The sequence below is a fragment of the Anoplopoma fimbria genome, chromosome 21 (genome assembly GCF_027596085.1).
Source record: "Anoplopoma fimbria isolate UVic2021 breed Golden Eagle Sablefish chromosome 21, Afim_UVic_2022, whole genome shotgun sequence".
In the NCBI taxonomy this organism is placed as follows: domain Eukaryota; kingdom Metazoa; phylum Chordata; class Actinopteri; order Perciformes; family Anoplopomatidae; genus Anoplopoma; species Anoplopoma fimbria.
The window spans coordinates 19,032,056-19,054,946 of NC_072469.1; the positions used below are offsets into that span (position 1 = coordinate 19,032,056).

The 22,891-nt window shown below is 39.2% G+C and overlaps 1 protein-coding gene across 3 annotated transcripts in view; it reads right to left on the reverse strand.

The window, feature by feature from the left end:
- tpk1 (thiamin pyrophosphokinase 1) overlaps window positions 1-22,891 on the reverse strand; it is a 61,787-nt gene that overhangs the window by 11,772 nt on the left and 27,124 nt on the right. For 2 of the 3 annotated variants that reach the window (XM_054622619.1, XM_054622618.1), the window contains exons 6-8: window positions 20,322-20,417; window positions 15,951-16,097; window positions 11,624-11,732 (exon numbers count right to left, since the gene is read on the reverse strand). In XM_054622619.1, coding sequence (XP_054478594.1) covers window positions 11,624-11,732; window positions 15,951-16,097; window positions 20,322-20,417 — 352 coding nt within the window. Of the gene's footprint in view, window positions 1-5,206; window positions 5,253-11,623; window positions 11,733-15,950; window positions 16,098-20,321; window positions 20,418-22,891 lie in introns of all 3 variants that reach the window. The other variant, XM_054622620.1, reaches the window with a different exon arrangement.

A 22,891-nucleotide genomic window follows, 5' to 3' on the forward strand; every position in this document is an offset into this window, starting at 1 on the left:
ATAACAAACATTAGCATGAAGTCTCTATAGCAGCTGGAAAAGTGCAACACATATAATACAATTCTGAACTTGATCCACTTTGGTTGAAAACCTGAATGGATGACAGCAAAAGTTGATAATATGTGATGAAAGTTGATGATTTTAAATAAAATGGGATGTTTGATATGGGCCCATAACCGCATTAGTGACGTGTCTAGATTTTTCTTTTTTTGGCTTTATGACTGCAGTTTTACATTTTTCGAAAAAGCCTGATGGCAAAACTTCAAGGCAGCAGAAGCAGATGTTGCATTATGTCCTCTAGGCTTTTATGGTTGATTGGATAAAATTGTGTTATGGTATTTGTATTGATTTTCAGTGGACACAGGAAAAACACATACCATGTACCTGATATGGAAGCACTGAGCGCTTGACTGATTTTCTGAATTTTGTCATTGAAGAAGGACGCACACACTGACACGTGATATATATATTTTTTTTAGCAGTTTTTTGACACTCAATATTTTCTATTCTTACCAGAGTTGCATTTCTCCCTGGAGATCTTTTCTTATCGGAGACAGTCTTCCCATTAGTGGGTGCAATGGCATCAATACCATTTGCAATTTTAGAATTAAAATGATCTATAGGCTTATTGACTTGAGATTCAAGAGGTGGTGAATGTGCAAGAGAAAACCTCAAAAAAGATTTCACTGGTGTTTTCAGTTATACACCGTTTTGTGAACATTTGTCTGCACAGAGATAGCGATCATAAAAAAAACATACTATTCTTGACACCTAGACACTTAATAATAATAATCAAGCCCAGAGTATTACCAATTAACGTGTGTGAGCTCCGTCACATGCTGAGTCAGTTATCAAGAAGACAACACAGTGTTTTAGTTGTTGATGTGGATTTTACAAACACCAACTATCACTGCACAATCAAAGTCAGTACAGATTATAGACAGAAGTTCAGTTAAGTCATCAAAAAAAGGTTGGACAGGAAACAGATTAAATTTGACTGGCCTGGGAGAGAAGGCAGAATATTTTGTTTAAGAGAGAGTAACCTGTCATTTTTTTGTAATTGAATAAAAACTCAATGGAATGTGTGTCAACTGCAGCTGTATTTTTGGTGTCTTATAAACCCATGAGGATTGGGCACATTATTTGCATGAAACGGTTATTTTTGGTCGAACCAAGTTTTACTTTTAAACTTTTACTTTTAATTTATTAAAAAAAAAAAAAAATCCTGCCAAAGACTAGACGTTTAATGGAGATAGTTTTATTGTGTTAAAAGCTTTCTGCCTAGTTTTTTGGGACTGGGTAAAAAGGAATGGATGCTAAATTTGATACATTTGCACAATCGGTTGAGTGCTACTTGTTTCTTAACAGATTCACTATTCTTTTTCCTATTTCCAATCAAGACAGAAATTGAGGAAGCTATCAGCACACAGGGTCCCGGCTTGTCCTGGAAACAGTCATGTGCAATGCTATTTTTATAAATTAGTGGAGAAAAAATAGTCATGGAAAGCAGGAAAACTACAGTGTCTGGTGCAGAGACAAATCTTAGAGACAAATCTTATTGGAAAATATACAATCATCACAAACAGTTGGAGATTGACCCTGAGGGGGGACATTTGAGTAGGCCAGGGGGTAAGCTTGGTTCAAGCAGTGATGACCTGCTCCTTCATCAGGTCAGTGACATCCAAGAGAAGGGGGGAGGGAGAAAGGGTGACTGCAGAGGAGGGTGATCTGGACAGATAATAATAATCACAGAGCCCTAAATCTGCCAGTGACGGACTCCAGAATGGGACTCAGGGTTGTAGGTTTTGTTCTTCCAAAATCACCAGCTCCCTCCTTGCTCTCTCCCCCGGAGCTGCATCCTAGACAACTTCAACCAGAGAGTACATTATCTCCACGAGGCAACCCCGTACGTCCTAATGCATGTAGATAAATGGTTTTGATTGTACTGTTGGAATCCAGGACATGTAAGAGGCGGAGGTTAGAAGATTTCCAATTGTCTGGTAGCACGAGACTAGGAACAGATGGGTGACCCAGGAAGTTAAATAGTTTAAAGGTGAACAACCCTAGTCCTGACCTGTTATGCAGAGTCTATCTGCCTTAAAAAAGATGTCTGCTGTCCCAGAAAAAGTCGAAATTGATGCTAAAATGCACTGAATGGTACATGCTGTTAAAAGCAATCTGCTCAGTCGCAACAATCTGCTGAATCTTTCAACTCTTCTGACTGGTGGTAGAGGGCCACTGATCAGCACTGTGTTCTACAAATCTATAAAGTCCCATTTCAGCACTTCAGACGGTTGTTTTACAACATGATTACCCTATTTGCAGTATGATATATTTTAGAGTTGGCTGTGCTGCCACGGTATAGGATTATTTCTGCAAAGTCAGATATCCTTGTGAGCATATTGGTATTTTTACGGCAATTGCTTTTTACTTTAGCAGCAAAGTCACCCACAATCAGAGTAACGAGTTTGAGGCACAATCATTAGCTTTCCCTGTAGCCTTCACTTCCTACAGGAAGTCAGTTACTTTCAGTCCTTTCACTGCTGTTTGAAGATGAGAGATCGGAGATCCAGGGCCCTGAAACAATATAGCAAAACTGTTCTCCAGTTGCACCCTAGGTTGTTAGAGAGGTTTTTTGCTAGTTCTTCTAAGTTTATCCTACTAAGTAGAGGGATTGAAGAGGTGCTCTTGTCTGGATGATAATGCATCACAATAATTGGGGCAAAGGGCTCAGCCTGTTACATGTCCTCCAAATCCTAGGGATTTATTTTTGACAAATATGTTTAATGATTTTTTCCACATAACATAACATATACACAACTACACACACGAGCACTCAAAAAAACACATCAAATATAATGGAAGTAGGCAGGCTTTGCTCGTTTGCTGACAAGGAACTTAAATCACATCATGGTGGATAAAAATAAATTATCCAACGAATTTTATATCATCAGCTATACAATTTGTTAAAATCAGGAGATTTGGTCACCTTCCTCATGATGGCTTTGGGTCATCTTTTCTAAAGATTTGGCAGACCTAGAGAGATTTTTGTCTTTGATATAAAGTTATGTTCCTTATGAGGAGGTTCTTAAATATGAGACAATGATTTAATCTTAGGCTTTGCACCAAGAGAGCTCCAGGGAGGACTTCACTGTCATGACTTTACAAATGTAATGTCCAGTTTCAACATAGACAGGCCATAAATAGAAGACATCACCTGTTAAAACAGTCAGTCATCTACTCAAAGAGAGACACTCTCTTTCTAAACCTCTACTCACAGTGTGTGTCGGTTTAGCCTGAGCTCTTTTGTAAATGAACATACACGTTTTTTACAAATCCTTTTAATGACTGCCAAAGAACATTTTATCTTCCAAAAGTTACTTCATAGTACTAATGCAAATGGACTGAACAACTCTACAAAAGAAATATCCATTAAAGCAAAAGATTGGATGGAAATTGAAAAAAAACCAAGCTCTGGCTTTTTAAAATATTTGTTAAATTTAAAAGCCCATCTCAAAGAAAGTTACTAAATACATCAAAATGAAAAAGCAGGCTTAAAGTGTTGTTGTAGATGCAAGCATAATACATTTTTACTTTATATATATATTTTCATTCAAATGGAATAGTTCCATAACAATATGTCCTGTGTACGTGCAGTAGATATTGCAAGCAATACCTTTTGCAGCCACTGACCCCAGCTTCTCTACCATACACTTGACCATCGTTACACGTTTGTGACAAAATAAATCAGTCGTGCTGAGTGACTGTATTTCCACAAAATAAACCCCTCCAAACCCCCTTCCTGTCTAAAATATTAATAATGGTACAACAAATTTACATTGTTTTATTTAGTGTTTCACTACCTCTTACGTATGCAGGCAAAATAGTATTTATGGATCCATATTTCTAAGCCGCAGCATTATTGAGGCCTAGAAAAACCTATATGAAACCCATTACCTCTCAATTATCCATCCACCCTTGCTGTCTTTTCCTAAAGTACATCCTCAGCATGAAGGCTCACTTTCTATTTATGTCAAGGGCTTAAAACTTTCACAGTGAATATCATTATGCCTTTAGGAAGTGGAGTTTCACAAACATACACTCTGCATAAACATACAACCATCAGTTTAACCTCTAAAGTATTTATCGAGTTATTAGTGGGTTGAAAAAAACAAGGTCACTTTATGATCCATTGTAATATGCTGTATTATAAATAACAATGGGCTTTAGTGGGCTAAATATAAAGCGCTTCATATGGCATGCTTTGAATAAGCTTCTCCCTACAGTTCATCTGTAATCTGTGTGTATGTATGTGCTTGGCATAAGGAAAAGGTGACAGTAATTGTTTGCAGAGGGTAATGGAGGAGCTTTGCTATATGCTTACTGCACCTATTGATGCGTTTGTCTGGTCACCCTGATGCAGCAGTGTGTAGGTGTGTGTTAAAGAAAGGCATAATGACTTTCACTTTATGGGTTCGTCACAGTTTCTAAGCAGGGATGCAAAATGCAAAAAATAATAGAGGACATTAACGTCCCAACTACAGTACTTAGTGACTTCAAAATGTAATATTTCAACTTAAATTTCAGTACTTTGTTGCCATGCCAGTACAGTTGATAGGACTTTGCGTCATTGCAGCTAGTGTGTGTACGAGGCTGGCGGAGCTGAGTATATCTCCAGCTCTGCAAGATTTAATGACAAACTCTGCTAAACACTATAATCAGTACGAATAAATCCACAATGCTAGACAGCGTGCAGAGCGAACCCCCGACTTCCAAATAAAAGTAGGCATTAATGTGGTTGAAAATGCACACGCATAAGCACAGTGTGATCAGGAGGTTGCTGTGCTATAGAGCTGAGCATGTCGATGGTTTTCAGTGGTAACTCCTTTCCCCGCTTTGGTGACTGTGGAGACTCAATGACATCCCTTTACGTAAGATTAATGTTACAGTGGTTATTTGCTGTAGGTGGTCCACTGCCACTTATTTTCTGCAGGGTAGAGCAAGGGCGATGGGAATGCACAACAGCCAAGGAAAAAAAATGAGCAAGGAAAAAATAGAGGTTAGGGCTACTTAATGCAAATAAATTGGCGGGGGTCATAAAGTGTTACTGCAGGCAACACCAATCAACAATCGGAGCCTGGCCGACAAGAGCTTGGTCAGGGTTTATTTTCCCGGGCGTGTCCAATCAAGAGCGCAAAGAACTCACCCTTATTTTTGCATCATCATTGGTATTAGCAACCCAGCTTGAGCTCCTACAGCAAAGGAAATGAGAAAAAAAACAGCCTTAGCTGAGTCTGCCATTGCTTATGCTACAACGATTGCAAAAAAGTGCAACATATTGCATGTCTTTGAAATATATTTTTGGACTAAATAAGGTCCATGTTTAATATGGGATCCAAAATCATGCTCACCATTGCTGACCCTGCTTCCCTTGTCATTTTATCTTTATCAATTCTTAATCCCAGGACTAAAGCAGTAATGAACTGCACTTCCACCTTTGGATTTACAACTCAAACGTTGAAAAACAGCCTGTGGCTTTTTAACCTCTCATGAGAACTTAACAGTTCTGTGTGCTTATACTGTATGATCAAGCCAAACAAAGTCAGAGCTCTCTAAAGCAAACATAACTCACACAGTGGTGGTCACGGGTTTGGCTTGGAGTGTGTAATGTCACTTTAAGTACACTTCATATTTTTTGCATTTACAGTTAAATCTTGAGCCTGAATTCTATGCAGGTGGAACAAGCACATGAAGCTAAAAACAAACATCAGGAAAGCTTCCACAAATGGCCGCTACATTATTTGGTCCAAGAACAGAACAGATGTACTGCCTGACATTTAGAATAAGGGCAATCTGAGCAAACAAAACTAGAGACGTCTTGTGGAAATGAACAATATTGCAACAGAGCAGCAGATCAGCATACCTAAACTGAACAATAATGACTACTTAGAAGTAGATGGAGAAGTGAACAGAGAAGAAGAATCAGCCACCTCTTGAGTAAAATAGTAATGATATAAGAGCCTGCTGGATTGGCACGAGTACAGAAGTAAGAAAATGAGAAACCTTTATAATCAAATCAAATTATTGGATGCTTTCTTGAAGAAATTAATTCATAAGACATTACCATGATACACAGTCCCACAGCCACCAGTTGCCAAGCCATCAAGCAGGCTGACTAGGAGAGAGTTGAAGAATAAATACAGGCCTGCTAATTAGGACTGTGTACAACTGTGTATTTAAACTTGAACTATGATTTGCATATTTTATGTTTAAAAACACATCCGTACAAAACAATCACTTCTGCACCAGAGAAGCGTCCATCAGAAGCAGCGAGCAGAGCGCCACACACCACACCTCTAGGGTGACATTATCGGATAAGGGCTCCAAACCATAGCGGAGTTGGCGGAGCCAGAAACAGAAACCCTGAAGCATGTCCCACTCTCAGGCAGATGTCACAAGCCAAAAGAAAACTGCTGTCACAGTGAGACCAGGGCAGCAGGAGCAGCATCAGAGAGAAACCATCCTTAACCACAAGTAATCGTCTCATTTGTCTTAATCATCTCATTTAAATGAAAGTGAAAGCCTGGTTTGGGCAAGATTGACATATAAAATTAAATATATATTTTTGCTATTTTTTTACTAAGGCACGATAAAGCACATGACAGTGCAGGGAAAGTAGGTTATCAGTCTAGAACTTTGTTTTGTTATCGTGGCACACTACCAAGACTTAAAGGTACCCTGTGGAGTTTCCTCGTAAACAAAGTTAATGTTTACAGTGGTTCTCTCCAAAGACATTGTGTGTATCACTGAGGTCTCTCAAACGTGTTAAATGCATTTCCTTTCGGGTAAAACATTTGCGGAGCTGGTTTGTAACCTGCATTGTTTACATCTATGTTTACTACATATCACGCTTCTTTTTCGCTGCCTTGATGGCACATTACAGTGTTTCTTGATAATTCATCTGTTGATCACGGGAACAGTATGAAATCATTGGCTTGAATGTGTATTTTATTACCAACGTGTCCGTGCACATGCTTCCTTACATTACATTACATTACAGTCATTTAGCAGACCCTTTTATCAAAGCACAGTAGTATATTACATATCGTTCACCCATTCACACAGACATAACATTCATGCAACATTTGGACCAAGTGTAAAAAAGGCATGTTGTGGTATTACATGGAGCTATGTGCTGGACTATTTATTGGCCCGTACAGTTACACTGGAACTCTCTGGAATTCGACTAAATTACAGCCAAGTGTAAAAAGTGTGTGTGTGTGTGTGTGTGTGTGTGTGTGTGTGTGTGTGTGTGTGTGTGTGTGTGTGTGTGTGTGTGTGTGTGTGTGTGTGTGTGTGTGTGTAAGTACATACAAGCTCCTGCTAAAAGCTCCCACACACGTCCTGTCACATTTCATTTTCTTCCACTTAGATATATTATGGACCCAACCCAGTCTACTTATCACATAAAACTGGAAGGATGGAGTTTATAATGGTGTGTGTGCATGTGACATATTAACACGAATAATTATACCATTAAGGAATATTGCCCTGAGCTACTGTCTAAATCCCACAACCCATCTGAAAATACACACATATGCACGAATGCAAGCTCACTCATGTATAGACACTTAGACACAGGACATGTAATATATGTGCACACCCTCAATGACAGTATTTACTGACAGTTTCCTGGGGGTATTTCAGAACAGATGATTGAAAATTAATATAACATACAGAGGGTGATATGGAGCTCCGCTGACAGTATCTCATAATGAGAGGGAGGATAGCAGGAGTGTTGGGCAGAGACAAGATTAGAATGAGAGCAGATTGGAAGTTAAAAGGGAAGAAGGAAATGAAAGAAGGGAAACGAAAGAAAGAGTAAATTATTACAGCTTAGTATGGGACTGAGAGCAATGCCAGATTTATACCAACTCAGAAGTCCTTACGTCTCCAACCAGCACTCTCATCACATTACATTCAGGATTCTATTCACAACATACACTGCCCTGCATGGATACTAGCACATAGCAGTCACTTCATTGAGCACTTCCCTCCTACATTGTTACCTTTACTTCACTGCAGTCACTTCATTATTTAGCAGTACACTCCCTTCCTATAGTATCATTACCGCAGTGCAGTCCTTTCATCAGACACCAGTCTCTACAAAGACTCTCTTGAGCCACGGCCATCCATGGCTTTCTCCACCGCCTTGTGATGTTGCAGATTGCTCTTCCTGCTCCCTTTTTTCTTCCTTACAGCGAACAGTAAGGAAGACTGTTGCTGTAAGGAACAGTAAGGAAGGAACAGTAAGGAAGACTGTTCACAACGTCACAGCCTTGGTTGTGACGAGTTTGCCACAAAAGGCCTGTGCATTCATGCATTTATTTTAACCAGGTCTTCCTGGCTGAATAAAGGCTAATAAAACAAAAACATATATTAAAAGACAGTACAAGTCTGCATTCAAAATCTACCAAAACAATCACGTTTTAAGTATGTTAAATTATTCAGGCATTACCGCATTAAGCTCCAACGCACCTTTGTTTTTAAGATGAAGAATTAATACAAAAAGAGGCATAAACTGAAACTTGAGAGTTGTCAGCGTGTCGCAATTATATTTAATTAGGGACAGCCATGGAGAACATCAACCTACTAGACACACCATCATGAGCAAAATAAGGTAAGTTAGTAACTCCTAATGTCAGTTACAATTAAACTGGTAAACACTTTGCTTTCCAACATCCACTAACTATCCCACCTTACTTACTTTTATACTTAGGAAATTCTTAGAATTATGACTTTGTCTACTAATTTACAACTTTTTAAAGAATGCTTCATACCTAGCGACGGGGTCAACCTTACTTCCTCATAAGTAGGTAAAGGTTTCCGTCCCATGTTCGCGTAGAGTTGCTTTGAGAAGTTTCCTAAATCCCTTCCAAGCTGGGACTCAAATTAGGCTAAATTAGGAGCTGTTTTAGAGTATTCTCAGAATGTTGGTGAATACGGCCCCTGGTGTATCTGCCATGCCCTCATGTCTTAAAGGATCTATCAAACATCACATTTTTCCAACTGGTGTCTATCCAAGTATTTTGTTGAGGTAATGAGATATCCATGGCTAAACTTCTGTCCTTACTCCAATACAAAGGAAGTGAATGGCTTTTTGTTTATGGTGTTGGTCGGATATTTTCTCCATTGTCTTTTTTTTGTCTTATGTATGCAAGTTATTTTGCTTGCTTATATTATGTGTGTTGTGTGATACTGTAAACGAGGACCTTATTGTCATGTGTTCATGTTATTACAAAACCAAGCATTTCTCACTGTTGCAGAGAAAATATAAATGATCGATACTCAATACAAACTTTGACAAAAATCAGACAAGATAAAAATAGTGTCCTCTCACTGCGAGTTCTGCAGCTCTGTCAGCATACTATGTACTATGTCTGATCTAATTTCACAGCCATATAAAATATGAATCAACTGACATTAAAACAAATGATAATACAATATAATTAACTTAGGCCAAGTGTATTTCAACTCACCCTGCTCACTCCCTTGGAGTATAACTAAATATTTTGCTCAATAACCGACTTCTCAACCCAAAATTAAGCTTTGGATCAAAACAACATGAATCATTTCAGAATTTTATTCTTTAAAGCAAAAGTTAAAACAAGCCCTGGATGTAAGCAAAAAGTCCCCTTTGGGGCAACAAGACTGTAATGGCTGACAGACCAAAACTCTTTCTTGAAAGAAAGATCATATATTTTTCATCACAGAAAGGCTTTGAACCCAAGTGTTGGGGATCATTTCAATGGACTTCTAAAGAGACTTAGTGTCACCAGAGAGGGGCACAGAACTGATCTGGGCCCCTGAGCAAACCATGCACAGACACATTTTACTAGTTTTATAAAATGCACAAAACGACGAAAGACGGTAACCTAATATGCACTGTTGCTATATGAGGTATCAAACATACCGTCAGAGATGTAAGAAAAAAGGAGATATTCCTAATTTTGTTTCATATTCTGGTCCTTCCTACCAGCCCCAATGGGAAATCATTAGTTTGAGCCTTCTAAATATGTGTATGATTAATTATGCATCTTGTTATCACTGGCTAATCTGCATAGGACTCTCATGTATAAAGTCCCTCTCATTACCACCCAGAAGGCCATCTCACAGGTGCACTGAGTAAATATACACAAACACACAGAAAAACAAGTTAATAAACAGGGTTTGAGGCGCACACACAAACACACATATAGACTTGTTGAAACAGGCACGGACTGAACGGCGTGCTCCCTCAAGCGTACAGACTCCCAGAGGCATACAGATATGCACACTTTGACACTGAGAGTGGGCACCAACCAAGAAGCAGACAAACCCAGAGACAGAAGGTCCAGGTTTCCCTCGCACTGATGGCAGGTCGGTCTGTGCCAACTCATTAAGAGCACAGCTGGTCAGAAGGCTTAGAGTGGGGTAAGACCACAGCGGTCGTCAGACGGGTGTCTGATTGGATTTCCATACGATGTTCAAGAATAGAAAAAGCTCACTGTGGCATGCTTCTCAAATATAGAAAACTTGTCTAAACAACTGGATCGTATTATGCATGGAGAAAATTCAGTGGAAGTCGTTTCAACTGTGAATGCAAATTTATGTTTGCAGTATTGGCAGCTAACGCTAATGTGTAGACACTTGATGTTGAATTCCACATGTGATATCTGCAGTGGTGTCTTCCAACCTCAAGAATGTCCTCTCTTTCTCTTTAAACACGTATCGTTAGGCTACATGCCACTTACAATCTTTCTATCATGTATATCAATTTCACCAGTAACATAAATAGGAGACAGTGGGCCTAATGAAAGAACCACTATTGCGAACAGAATGGTTCTTAAGGGGCATGTACGATTTAAAAGAATTTGTGGCACTAACAAGTAGAAACGACATCCACCAGTGTACTTACAATTTCCTTTTCTCCTTAGGGGAAAAACACTTTGACTTAAGAATCATAAACCCTTAATCTGAATGAATTTCATGCAAAGTTCCAATTGTGTTCAACATAATATCACTATCATTGTTTGACAATTTACTGAGAGTTTTTTAGATTTTATGCAGAGGGAAATTCTTCTTTTTAATCTTTTGCAACAATTTCGTGAACGACACTCCACAAAACACGGAGCGGAACATGCAACCTTATACTGTTTGGCAATTTAGGGGCATTCATTTTCCTGATGAGTAAATATCACAAACATGCACCTTTACAGGAGCAGGTGGAATCCATCAGGCAGAAACCAGCAATTAAGAATAAATCTGTCTGGTAGAGAGTGTTTGATGAATCTGACTTAAAACACCCAACCTCATAATAAAAAGTGACTGAGTTTTAGCCATAGCAATATAAACACATTATTGCAGGAGGTACATTGTTGTCCTTCTTTCTCCTCATCACACTTCTATTTTTCCGGACATTTGCAAGACAGTTTTTTTTGTTTAAATTCATAAATGTGTGACAAAAGAAGTTTATTCTTAAGAAAAAAAGTTTTGCACTCAATATGTCAACAGGGAAGTTGGGGACTAATTATTGGCTTTATAACATTAATCAAATTCTAAAAATGAAAAGAAAGAGACTCACTCAGGTTCCATTTCAGTCCAGTAGTGGTTGTTTGGCAGGGTCCACCCACTGGAATGAGGCTGCACCAGTTACCCTCCAGGCCTGTGTTCACCTCTAGTTTGTGACTGCCCTGCTGACACACAGAAAATGAATGAGTGTTTGTCTTTGCGTGTGTGCCAGAGCTTATGACAGGTGGAAACAATGAGATAGGAAACAAAATTAAAAAAGAGAAAACAAATGTGGAGCAAGACCTCTTAGACTTTTCCAGCCCAAAATGAGAAACTGAGCTTCTCCGCCCAGGGACCGAGGCTCATTCAAATAAATGATTGCTCTTGTCAGTGCTGCAACCCATTTTCAGTTCCTGCTCAAACTTAAAAGAAAGGTACCGTGCCATTTTTAATTTTAGTTCATTTCACTGTGTGTCACAGGGAGTCAACGTATTATTATACCGATAGCCCATACTGACAACCAGATTCTCACTAGAAAAGCAGTTAGTGTTTTTACAGCTATGAATATTTCACTTAAAGTTGACGGGCAGTGTATTCTACAGCAAATTTGATCACATTAACTTATAAATAAAAGTATATATTGATTATGGTGGAGGATGGTTTACTTTGTTAGGAAGTATTTTCCACTGATGTGTGAGGAATGTTTTTGAGGTACAAGTCTTTTTTTGAAGTGCTCTACAAAGGAAATAACTATGAACAAATTTTCAAAAAGTCACGGTATCCCTTTGAGAAACTAGAGCGTAGGGAAGAAAACTTTCACAAAGTGTAGGTGCAAGGTAGTGTCAGATTCTGAATAATGACTTTCCTCTGAATGTACTGGTTATAATAAAGCCTGATGCTGGAATGTAAAAAGGTCAAAATGAAGTTTCTCTCATTCACAGTGTACAAAAGAGATGCAAAGAAACACCTCAATCTCATTACAGCACATACACATGTATTTGGTAAGAAAATGTTGCATCTGCAGGAAACTGCCGGAAATATAAAAAACACTTTGAATATCTGTAGTCTACAAGTGCCATGTATCAGTCATCTAAAAGAATCAGACACACACACACACACACACACACAAAGACAGCAGAGACAGGCACACTCAATTAAGAGTTTGAAATTTTGAAAGTGTGACATGTTTAAAGCAGAGTTTCCTTTGCTTGGCTTTCTAGAGCTGCGAAGCCAGAGGGAAGGAAGAACGTGAAAATGCTAAGCGTTGAAGCGTTTGGTGTTGAGGAAACATCCCTGAGGTTGTTTTCCAAACATAAACACAGTCTCTTTGTGTCGGTGTGTCGGAGTGAGAGTGTGTGAGGAACAGAGAGAATGGCAAACAAATGCACGAGCACCTGCATATGAGCACACACAACTCGGGATGTTCCTTTCGGTTTGCAGGGCTAGCCGCTAACTGCGATAGCAACTTTTTAGCCTTAACACTGAGAAGAAGAGGAATGAGGTTGGAACTCTATGGGGAAAGTTACATTTTCGAAAGTGGCCTTGCTACGTTTAGACAAATACAATGCAGTGTTTAAAAATGTTACAGTTCATATTGTTTAACATTGTTTGTTTTAATGTCCTCATATTTTCTTTTTGTTAAGACCACAGCTCTTGGGTGTTAAATTTTATTTCTAATTTACAGGATTATGGTAAATTATTTCAAAACTTGCATAAAAAAAAAAGGCAGGCATGTTAACAATGCTACCATTAAAAGTGAATATGTTTGTGTAATATGCAAACAGGTTTATATGCATCGTAATAACTGAGATTTAGGAATAAGTACCATAAAACAACTAAGAGTGTTTTGTCATAGTGGCGGCCAGATGCTAATGCCAATTTGCTAACATGCTCACAATGAAAATGCTAACACACTTATGTTAGAGCATGTGAAACATTTTCCATGTTCATCATCTTATCTATTTTAGTGAAAGACATATAATGTATTTAATAAGACAATTAAACATAACCATGCACAAGTGTTGTCATGACTTTTCCCAAAAATGTTACATCGTTAAGTCATTTAGAATAAACACGATTACCTACAAGTCATTTGTTCCTGTCTGTAGAAGTTCTCTCTGATGACACACTTTCGAGCTTTTCATTGGGTTTCTATGTGGATGCTGTTCTTCAGCTGACCTTAACTGTCTTGGAGCAAGATGAGAGAACATGCAACTATTAGGTTGTAATATTAAATGAAAGGTCATTAAAGTCATATTTAAAAAATAGTTTTTATATTCTGTATATTTTTTGTAACAATTTGATATCTATAAAGATATGTTTCTCTGTGTTGTCTTGCATGTATTACACTAAATGATTAATCTAAGTACAGAACAGACAATCCTGGGTCAGTTCTTTAGCTCATATTTATATTTATTTTTATATTTGAATGCCACATGGTTGCTAACTTGGGTTGCGTTAAACATACCTCAGGTACTACACTTTGTCATTTAAATCAGCTCTTGCACTGACAAGTTTCACTCTTCAAAAGGGCATCAGGTAAACAAGCTCATACATTTGACCTGAAGTGTGTGCACTTGTACAGTGATTTATAGCACAGATTGGGCTGACACAGCGCTGTGCATTGCCCGTCCCACAGAACTGAGAACAGGCTCTCTCAAGTATCTTCAGGGGATTGGATACTAACTTGAGAACATGTGGCTATGCTTGCCCCTTGCGACAGAGACTCAAAAGATAAAAACAGACGAATTCAGTGCAACTTTTTCTTTCTTTTTTATCTTCAAATTGAGTAAATTTAGCGTCACCTTGGGACCTAGACTGATTAAAACATCTTCTTGTCGTGTAGGGACTCAGAATAAACAAGCCTGCACTGTCCCTATCCATAATTGAATAAAAGACGTGATACTTATGCAATGCCCTGAGCCAGCTATAGAACACACAAAATTTCCGCATATTCCCAAAGATAGCATAATCACACTTTGACAACTCATCTGGGAAACAAAAGCTAAAACAAGCAGACATAACTCTGATTAAATAATTCCATATCTGTGACATAGACAAGCACTGATTTACTCAGGAATGAAGACGCACGCCTCACTAAATTTCTAAAATGTGCATGTTAAATATAATGTAGCAATTATAAAGTAGCTTTAAGGTTATATCAGCAATATTTCCAGGTGATATAGTCCCACTTGTCAATGAGCAAAACGGATATAACTTGTCATTTATCTCTGATCCTAATTTGTTTTGTGTGTGTCTGTGTTTGACCTACAGAACATGAACAACTGTGTATGTATTGATTGTAGCAGCATATCCCAAAAGCTAAGCACGTAACAAAGCTGTGATTGCATGGAATACGGGTGGTGAGGATATTTGGCAAAAGTTGTAAACACTTCAATTACAGATGTAACTTGAACAAATAGCACCGGGTCTTTCGAAGGTTGCGTTCACCTTCATGTACAGGCGTCGGTGTTCATCAGTCGCTGGCGAATTGGAGTTGCGTTGACAAACGAGCTTAATTTACCCTCGCTGAAGTAAGATTAATTGGAGGTGTCGAGGTATGAAGCAGCAAATGACAACGCGCCTTTGGAATAATGACAAGAAGTAGGGAGGGACTGCATGATAGAAAGGTTTACTTAGTGTATTACAAGGTGCCATCAGGAAGTGTGACAGTTAGTTGTTTGTCCTGAAGATTCTGCAAATAAACAACATAGGACAAAAAAAAAAAGAAAAGAGCAGTGTGTGTCCCATATGGCGTCAGCTCGGCCCACTTGTAAACTCAATCAACTGAGGACCATGAGAAAGTGCCTGGCATTGAGGAAAACAACAATTTGGGAGCATCAAAAGAAACTTTCTCTCTCTCGTGCACAACAACAAATTGGGGCACCATAAGAGCAGAAAAGAGAAAGAGTGTGTCTGTGTGGTGGGGGGTTCTTGAAGTGATTATTTAACAAAGAAACAAAGTGCTCAACACTCCAATCAAGGTGGTAGCAGGGAAGCAAAGCAAGGAAAAGAAGAGTTCTGACAAAGAATAGAGAATGAAGACAAGGACTGAGGGAGGGGTGATTAGAAGAGGTAGGAGATGTTTGAGCAGGAGAGCAGAATGTTTGTGTCATTGAATGTATATAAAGATGGATCTGTATATACAGTCAATGGTTGGTCCAGTGCAAAGAGAATATAAATTGGGTCTGCCTATTAGTGTAGTTTTAATACGCGACTTCAAATACAGATACAGCCATAATAAGCAGCTTCAAGAAAAGTAACATACTGGGAGACTAAAAATTCAACAATAGACGATGCAGCGACCAGTTTATAAGTGCAACAACTTCACTTTTTTGTTGTATTTCACTACACCTGTGGGAGAAAGCCTGATGGCCAATGTGTGTTTAGAATACACTTACAGGTCTGAGAAGGTAAGCCAGACTAGTCCCCTGTATGATCAACAGGGGGAGTTGTGTCATGGACAGAGCGTGGTGGAGGGTCTCAACAGAGGCCATGGCCTGGTCAAATCTGCCAGCCAGACCGCCCAGTGTCACTATGGCATCCACCTGGAAAAACACACAGAATTTATTAAGACACGGAAAAATGCCATGGTTTGATATACTGGACTGGTTCTCTGGCAGCATGCTGTTGTTTTTTTTTCCAATGAATAAAAAAGACAACAGAAGTGGCTGCAGAAAAACAAAGAAAAAGGAAACAACACTTTAATAATTAAAAAGAATGCCATTTCCCTGCAACCTCAGAGATAAAATAAGGTTATTTCTTAACTTTGAGCCAGCAGTTCTCTTACATACAATATTTACATTTCTCAGCAGTTATATCCTTATAAAAGTCCCTGAGCAGTCAGGCACCAGTGCTGACAGCCTTAAAACCCAACAGAGTCTAGAGGGCAGAGGCGCTGTCAGAGGCTGCCGACTGACAGTCACACCAGCATGGAAAATGCACCAAATACAGTTCCATCAATCACACTTTACTTCAATGTTTTCACTTCAACCACATACTGAAAATAAATGAATAAGCAAACAGAAGGTAAGAGAAAAACTAATTGGGGAGTTACAGTACATATGAGCAGACAATAAACATGTTTCCTTCTTTTGTAACTTTGAGAATGCACCACTCTTACCTCTAGAGCTAATAATCAGGAAGATCATATTGGCGCTTTTCAAACTGCTAGTATAAAAGATGTGTGAGCGTTTTCTTTCTGGGTGCAAGTTTATGTGCATGCATTAGCCCATTTGATAAATTACAGCACAGGAAACATTAGTATCACCTGAAAATCAATCTAAAAATCATTTTCATTTCCTCTTTACTACTTCATCAATCCGCCAATACCTCAATGTATTTAACATTATCCAAAAGGTGAAAGAGCTCCGATCAAACTTGTGCTGTAGCTCCTTAGCGAACATAATGGGAACTCACTATTTCCCAAACTGAATCTATCGTTACTGAAACTTCAAGCCTCAGGCGATGGAGTTAAAATAAAACCAAGTGCTGAGAGATCCAGGTTATTTCAACATCTGGCTGACGCCCCCACATGCAGAGGCATCACCTTAACTGTAAACAACAACACTAGGTAGAGAGAGAGAGAGAGAGAGAGAGAGAGAGAGAGAGAGAGAGAGAGAGAGAGAGAGAGAGAGAGAGAGAGAGAGAGAGAGAGAGGTTATGAAGTAGAAAAAAATGAAAATCTCCCAGTCAAAAACTCCCCTGTCTCTCAAAACTCTCTGACTCCTCTACCGTCTATGGGTCTCAGACTCAAGCTCAATTATTTCTACAAAAGTGGTAAATCTATATTTGGTGCCCTAGTAAGTACTTACAGCACCAATGTGTCACCCAGGTGGGGCACAGAGAAATAATCCATATCAGGCTTTGGCAAATAAGACGATCCTTAAGTTTTGTTTGTGACCTTTCCATGAGATTCTTAAACATGAAAATGCTAAGGTGAAAATTAAAGAAATTGACAATTTATCTTTTAAGTAGGATCTCTTATTTACAATATGTTTGGCCCTTTTGTTCATCCACAGAACTATCTTCCAGATAAATCTCTGATGTCCTGTTAATGCTTACTAATAAAACATTTTAACACAAAAGGATGCCCCTGAAAGGACCATGGCTGCTACAGGAGGAAGGAATGAGAGAAGAGTGGACCGATCCAACCAACAGTGACCAGTATCAGTGAAGAGTATCAGTCAGTTCAAAAGTCGCCAAAGCCAGACGACAGAAATCCTCAAAGAAAGCAAACAAAGCTCAAAGAGAAAAATGGAGCTATGACTAAAGAAAAAATAGATGTACAGAGCTTCAGCGTCTGATGACACACTAGCTTGCTCAATCTTTCCCTTCCCATCACACTTTTTGTTGTCCGCTACGCATATCAAACTCCATATAATAGTTAGAATTTTTATGTGTTCCTATTTCATGTTTGTTTGCTAAAAACCAAAAGAATCTCACGACTGAATGAAGTGAATCTAACAAGCTGGCTCAACAGATCCGGCCATACTGTCTCCTGATTGGCTCAGGGAGCCAGAGCGAGCAATTCTGGCTCGGAGATCCACACAAAAAAACTCATATCCATTTATTGGGGATGATGTGAACAGATAAAGAGAGGAAATAAAAGCAGTAGTGCTGTTTATGCCTGCAACAGTGAAGAAAGGGGAGAGAAGCTAACTAGGACAGAGCTTTGAGAATACAAATACAACAGATGTTTGGCTGCACACACATACTTCAACAAGTACATACACAAACGGATGTAAACAGGTACGGAACGCTCACACACACAGACCAGCCTTTCACAAACACATGCGGGATGCAGATAGGCACATAGGCACGCACTGAGATGTAAGCACACGCATATATAAATATATAAACACACACTCATCCACCCACCATAATCCTCTGATACCATTCTTTGGGATGTCAACCAACACAATGCAAGATAAATTCTCTAAATCAAGCGCTAAGCTGTGTAAAGGAAAATATTCAGGGGCTGATATGTTGAATCTTAAACAGCCAAAAACAGAAATGCTCCGTAATCTGCAAATCACCCTGTTATTATTTCATCTCTGTGTTCAATTCAATCAAACAGGCTAAGCGGATGGAAAAATTAGTGAGATTAAGCAAAAGTGAAAATGACAAGGCATGATATTATATCATGATAAAAGTTTTGTTTTTATAAAACCCGACTCTACATTTTTAAAGGGAACAGAAGGTCAAATAAGAGTCATAGTGGGTAAAGAAAATTGGAAAAATCCTGGTAAACAAACAAAAAAAAAAGTCACCATCAGCAATTCTTATAGAACATTGAAAACTGATTGCCAGGCTCCTATCTCTCGCAGGCAGACAAACGGACAAACACTCAGCGCCACTTCAAAGGCAGAGCAAATATTAGCCAGGCCGCGAAAAAAATGCTCATGGAAGGACAAAAGCATATCCTCTATTAAAGCACCTAAAATGAAAGTGAAAATGCACAATGTCACAACAAGCGTGCATACTGTATGAGATGACGTGCATTTCTGTGTGTGTGCAAGCGTTTTCTCCATGGTCTTTCATCAGCTAGGAGAGGTGAAGTGATTGTGGGGCTCTCCAGTGATTGGAGCAACACTCAGGATTGCTGCTTAAAAATTCTAATAATGAAAAAATAAAGATTGAGAAAGGGAGAGGGTAAAGAGACATACACAGATAGATAGACAGATATCGATAGACAAAACACTTCCCTGTGGCACAAATAATGATCTTTGTTGAAATCATGACAATTAGAGGCATACTGTTCGTTTTATTAGTCTGCATAATTTTCCCTTGTGTGATGTAAATGCTGTGAAATTCGGCTGAGGTTTTTTAGAGTGAAAATGGAAATGGAGTTCATCTCTGGATCAGATCTCTGTGTCTGGCTCTGAAGCAGCTGGCTGGGCACGGGGCTTCGCAATGGCTGGCAGCTCCTTTTGGAGTTTTGGATATCAGTTTGTTAGGAAATGCTTTGCACTTTGAAAATATCACAACAAAAGTATTTCATTTTAAATCTGGCAGACCTCGAACTACCCGTTGCACTTTACGTGTAGGTGTAAATGTGGCTCATATTATTCCAATGATATTTCTCCAACATTCATTTCTTCAGGGAATGTTGAGTGAGCATGCATGTTCTTTCCAAGCAGCAGCAGCAGCAGGCTGTTTCATATGCATACGCCCACACACACTCACACCTCAGATATGCCCCCAGTCAACAACAATCCAACACTATTGACCTCTGAGCAGCTCATCTTAAGTAACTGAGGACTGAATGCCTTGCTAAAGGCACTAAGCTCTCAGAGGCTGAGGGAGAGGAGAGCTTTACTTATTTATTTTACCAAGTGATAAAAAACTGCTAGTCCTTTCAAATAATAGTAACAATACCCTTTTTTAAACTGATATGCCCAGGAAGTCACTGCTCCCGGGCCAAGAAATAGTCCAGCACATAACCCCAGTGAATCCACAACTTGTTGTAATTTTCACTTCAGTTAAAATACTGAATACTAATAATGTGGGTGCTGGTGAGCAAAATGTTTTCTTACCGTGGGACAGAGTCAAGCTAGCTGTTTAAGTTAGGCACTTCTGAGCTCTAGCTTCATATTTAACAGACCTAAATGAGAGTGGTATGGGCCTTCTCATCTAACTCTTGTCAATTAAACAAATAATTGCATTAAGCAACATTTAAAACTATTCCTTTCCCAAGAAAATCTCAAGAATTTGAATCTTGTGAGAATATGCGTTTGTCAGAGCGTGTGTGTTGTGCGGCCGATGTTTACCTGTAACTGTCGTCTCTGAATTTCCTCCAGCATGATTGCAAGGCACTTGGTAAAGTCTGTTAGATCCTGGTCAGCTGTTTCTATCAGACTGCAACCCTACGCACAAAGAAAAATGGAAACACACACGCAGGCAACACAACATAATCAGATGGATGTACACATTCCCAGATAGCAACACTAAAAAACCCAGGCAGAGATAAGGGATAGGGGATAACAAAGCAGAGAAAAAAACTGAAAGAGATAGAGAGATGGAGAGAGGTATAAATCAGTGTTTTAGTCTTGTCTGGCTGTCTGTGGGCTGTGTTGCTGAATAATGTAGAGGTTCCAGTCAGTGGCCCTAAACTACAGCATCCAGGTAAACAACCGCACTCTGGCATTCTCTCCCTCTGTCTCCTTCTCTCTCCATACACTGCACAACTTTGCCACTGCACAGCACACACACACACACACACACACACACACACACACACACACACACACACACACAAACTTGTTCGCTGTGCTCTGTTTGATCCCATCCATCCTCGCTCGATCCCCCCCCCCCCCCCCCCCCCCCCCCGTCTCCATCCCTTGTCTCCCCCCCTCCTCCCTTTGCGGATTCTTTTCTGTTCTCTCCCTTCCATCTATGCAGAATTATTCACCGTTTCCGACAAATCTCTGAAGGAACGCCTCAAACTTTCCCATTGTTCTGCTCCTTAAGCATTACCATAAAAGTCTGTTCTCTCTCAGGGAAAAAAGGTATTGCTCTTATTTTTTTCTTAGGCAACCTGTGTGATATTCGTGAAACGGGACTAATATAACAGACAGCTACAGAGAGAGGGGAAAGGAGAAGAGAGAAAGGAGGATGGCAACCAATATTGTTGTGTGCGAGTATGTACGTGTGTGGCTGTGTGTGTTCATGGTGAAGTATTGGATCTGCATTTCAAACTGTACACAGTGTGTATCAGAGCGGGCTGATCACAGTAACACACAGCTCAAAGACATTTTCTTTCCTCGACGGGTGTGTGTCTTAGTGACACTTTGTATTTATCACTTATTGAACCGGGCTTTACCTCACGTCGCAGGTTCTGGTTTGACATTTTGCTTGTTATAAATTACGGAGAGTCAACTTCATAGAAGAATTAGCATTTTATCTTCATGACCTTGGAGAGTTTAGTCTAAATATGTCTACATGAACAAGTCTCTTGCACAGCTAGGGGCACAGGGAGCAAAGGCAACGACATAGGATGTCATTAGAAGACTCTCAAACCTGGACTATGTTTTATATAATTTAAGTAGAATACGTCTACAGCTAATGGTAAAAGGTTTTTTGAGTAAACACACAGAAATCATTGTTAGAAAAGATAATAGTCTTTTAAAGTCTTATTATAGTCTTTTTTTGTGCAATATAGTCAGGAAAACGCAACAGATATCTAATGGTGAATCTTTTTTGCCTGAGAACCATTAATATAAATAAATATCTCCTGGCAACTCCTCATCATAGGTTTCATGGTTTTACGTTTTAAAGGGCCACATCAATTTAAGAGTGATTTTACCCTCTCAGGTAATTTGTTCAAAATATAGTATTTTCATAAGAAGGAAGCAGAGACCAGTCTATATATATCAGATTATATTTCTTTTCTTAATTTCTATAGGGGCATTCCTCTTGTGACCACTCATCTGACAGGAATTTTCACATCATTTCCAACATCCAACAATTGCATTGATTAGTATCTGTGGTTAAAAGAGTGTTAACACTCCCAACAAGCTAAACCATTAGATCTTTAAGTTAAAGTTGATTATATGACCTATAAATAAGTGTTCAAGGGATTACCAGAAAGGTTCAACCTGTCATGATGGAATATATTGTATTTGTTAAAAGCAAAACCCTTGCATGTTCCCGAGTCAGCAGGAAGTGAATTTAACCTGTAAAGTGTGACTCTGACCAGCACCAGAGGTAGTTTTTGATGACTGGGTTTACATGCCTCTTGAGTGCACTGGCAGCTGAAAGCATGTCAGACTGCACATATGTGACCACTTTGATAATTCAGTCTGCATGTTCTTATCACTGCAGGTGGAACTCCTGGAAAGTCTTGAGTATGCGAGCCATTAAACCCAAGTCCTCTCTGAGCAGTCACTTATCCACTTAGGCAGCCTGCAGTCTATAACCCCGCAACACCACACACACACACACACACACTCACACACACACTCACACTCACACACACACACACACACACACACACTCACACTCACACACACTCACACACACACACACACACACATACTCAGAAACCAGGATGTTTCTCAAGCTCAAGCTGAGTTGATAGTTCATGTCATGTTGAGCTGCTGAGGGTTTAGTTTGCTGAATCCAGTGAAAGTCACTCATCTGAGTCATCACTCATCACAAGTATTTCCAAAATCCAACATCCAACAATTGCATTGATCAGTATTTGTGGTTAGAAGAGTGTTAACACTCCCAACAAGCTAAACCATAACATCTTTTATCTTTACTACTCATCTGACAGGAATTTTCCTTCGACATAAAAGGTCACAAAAATACCCCAGTATTAACTACATTACCACCTAAC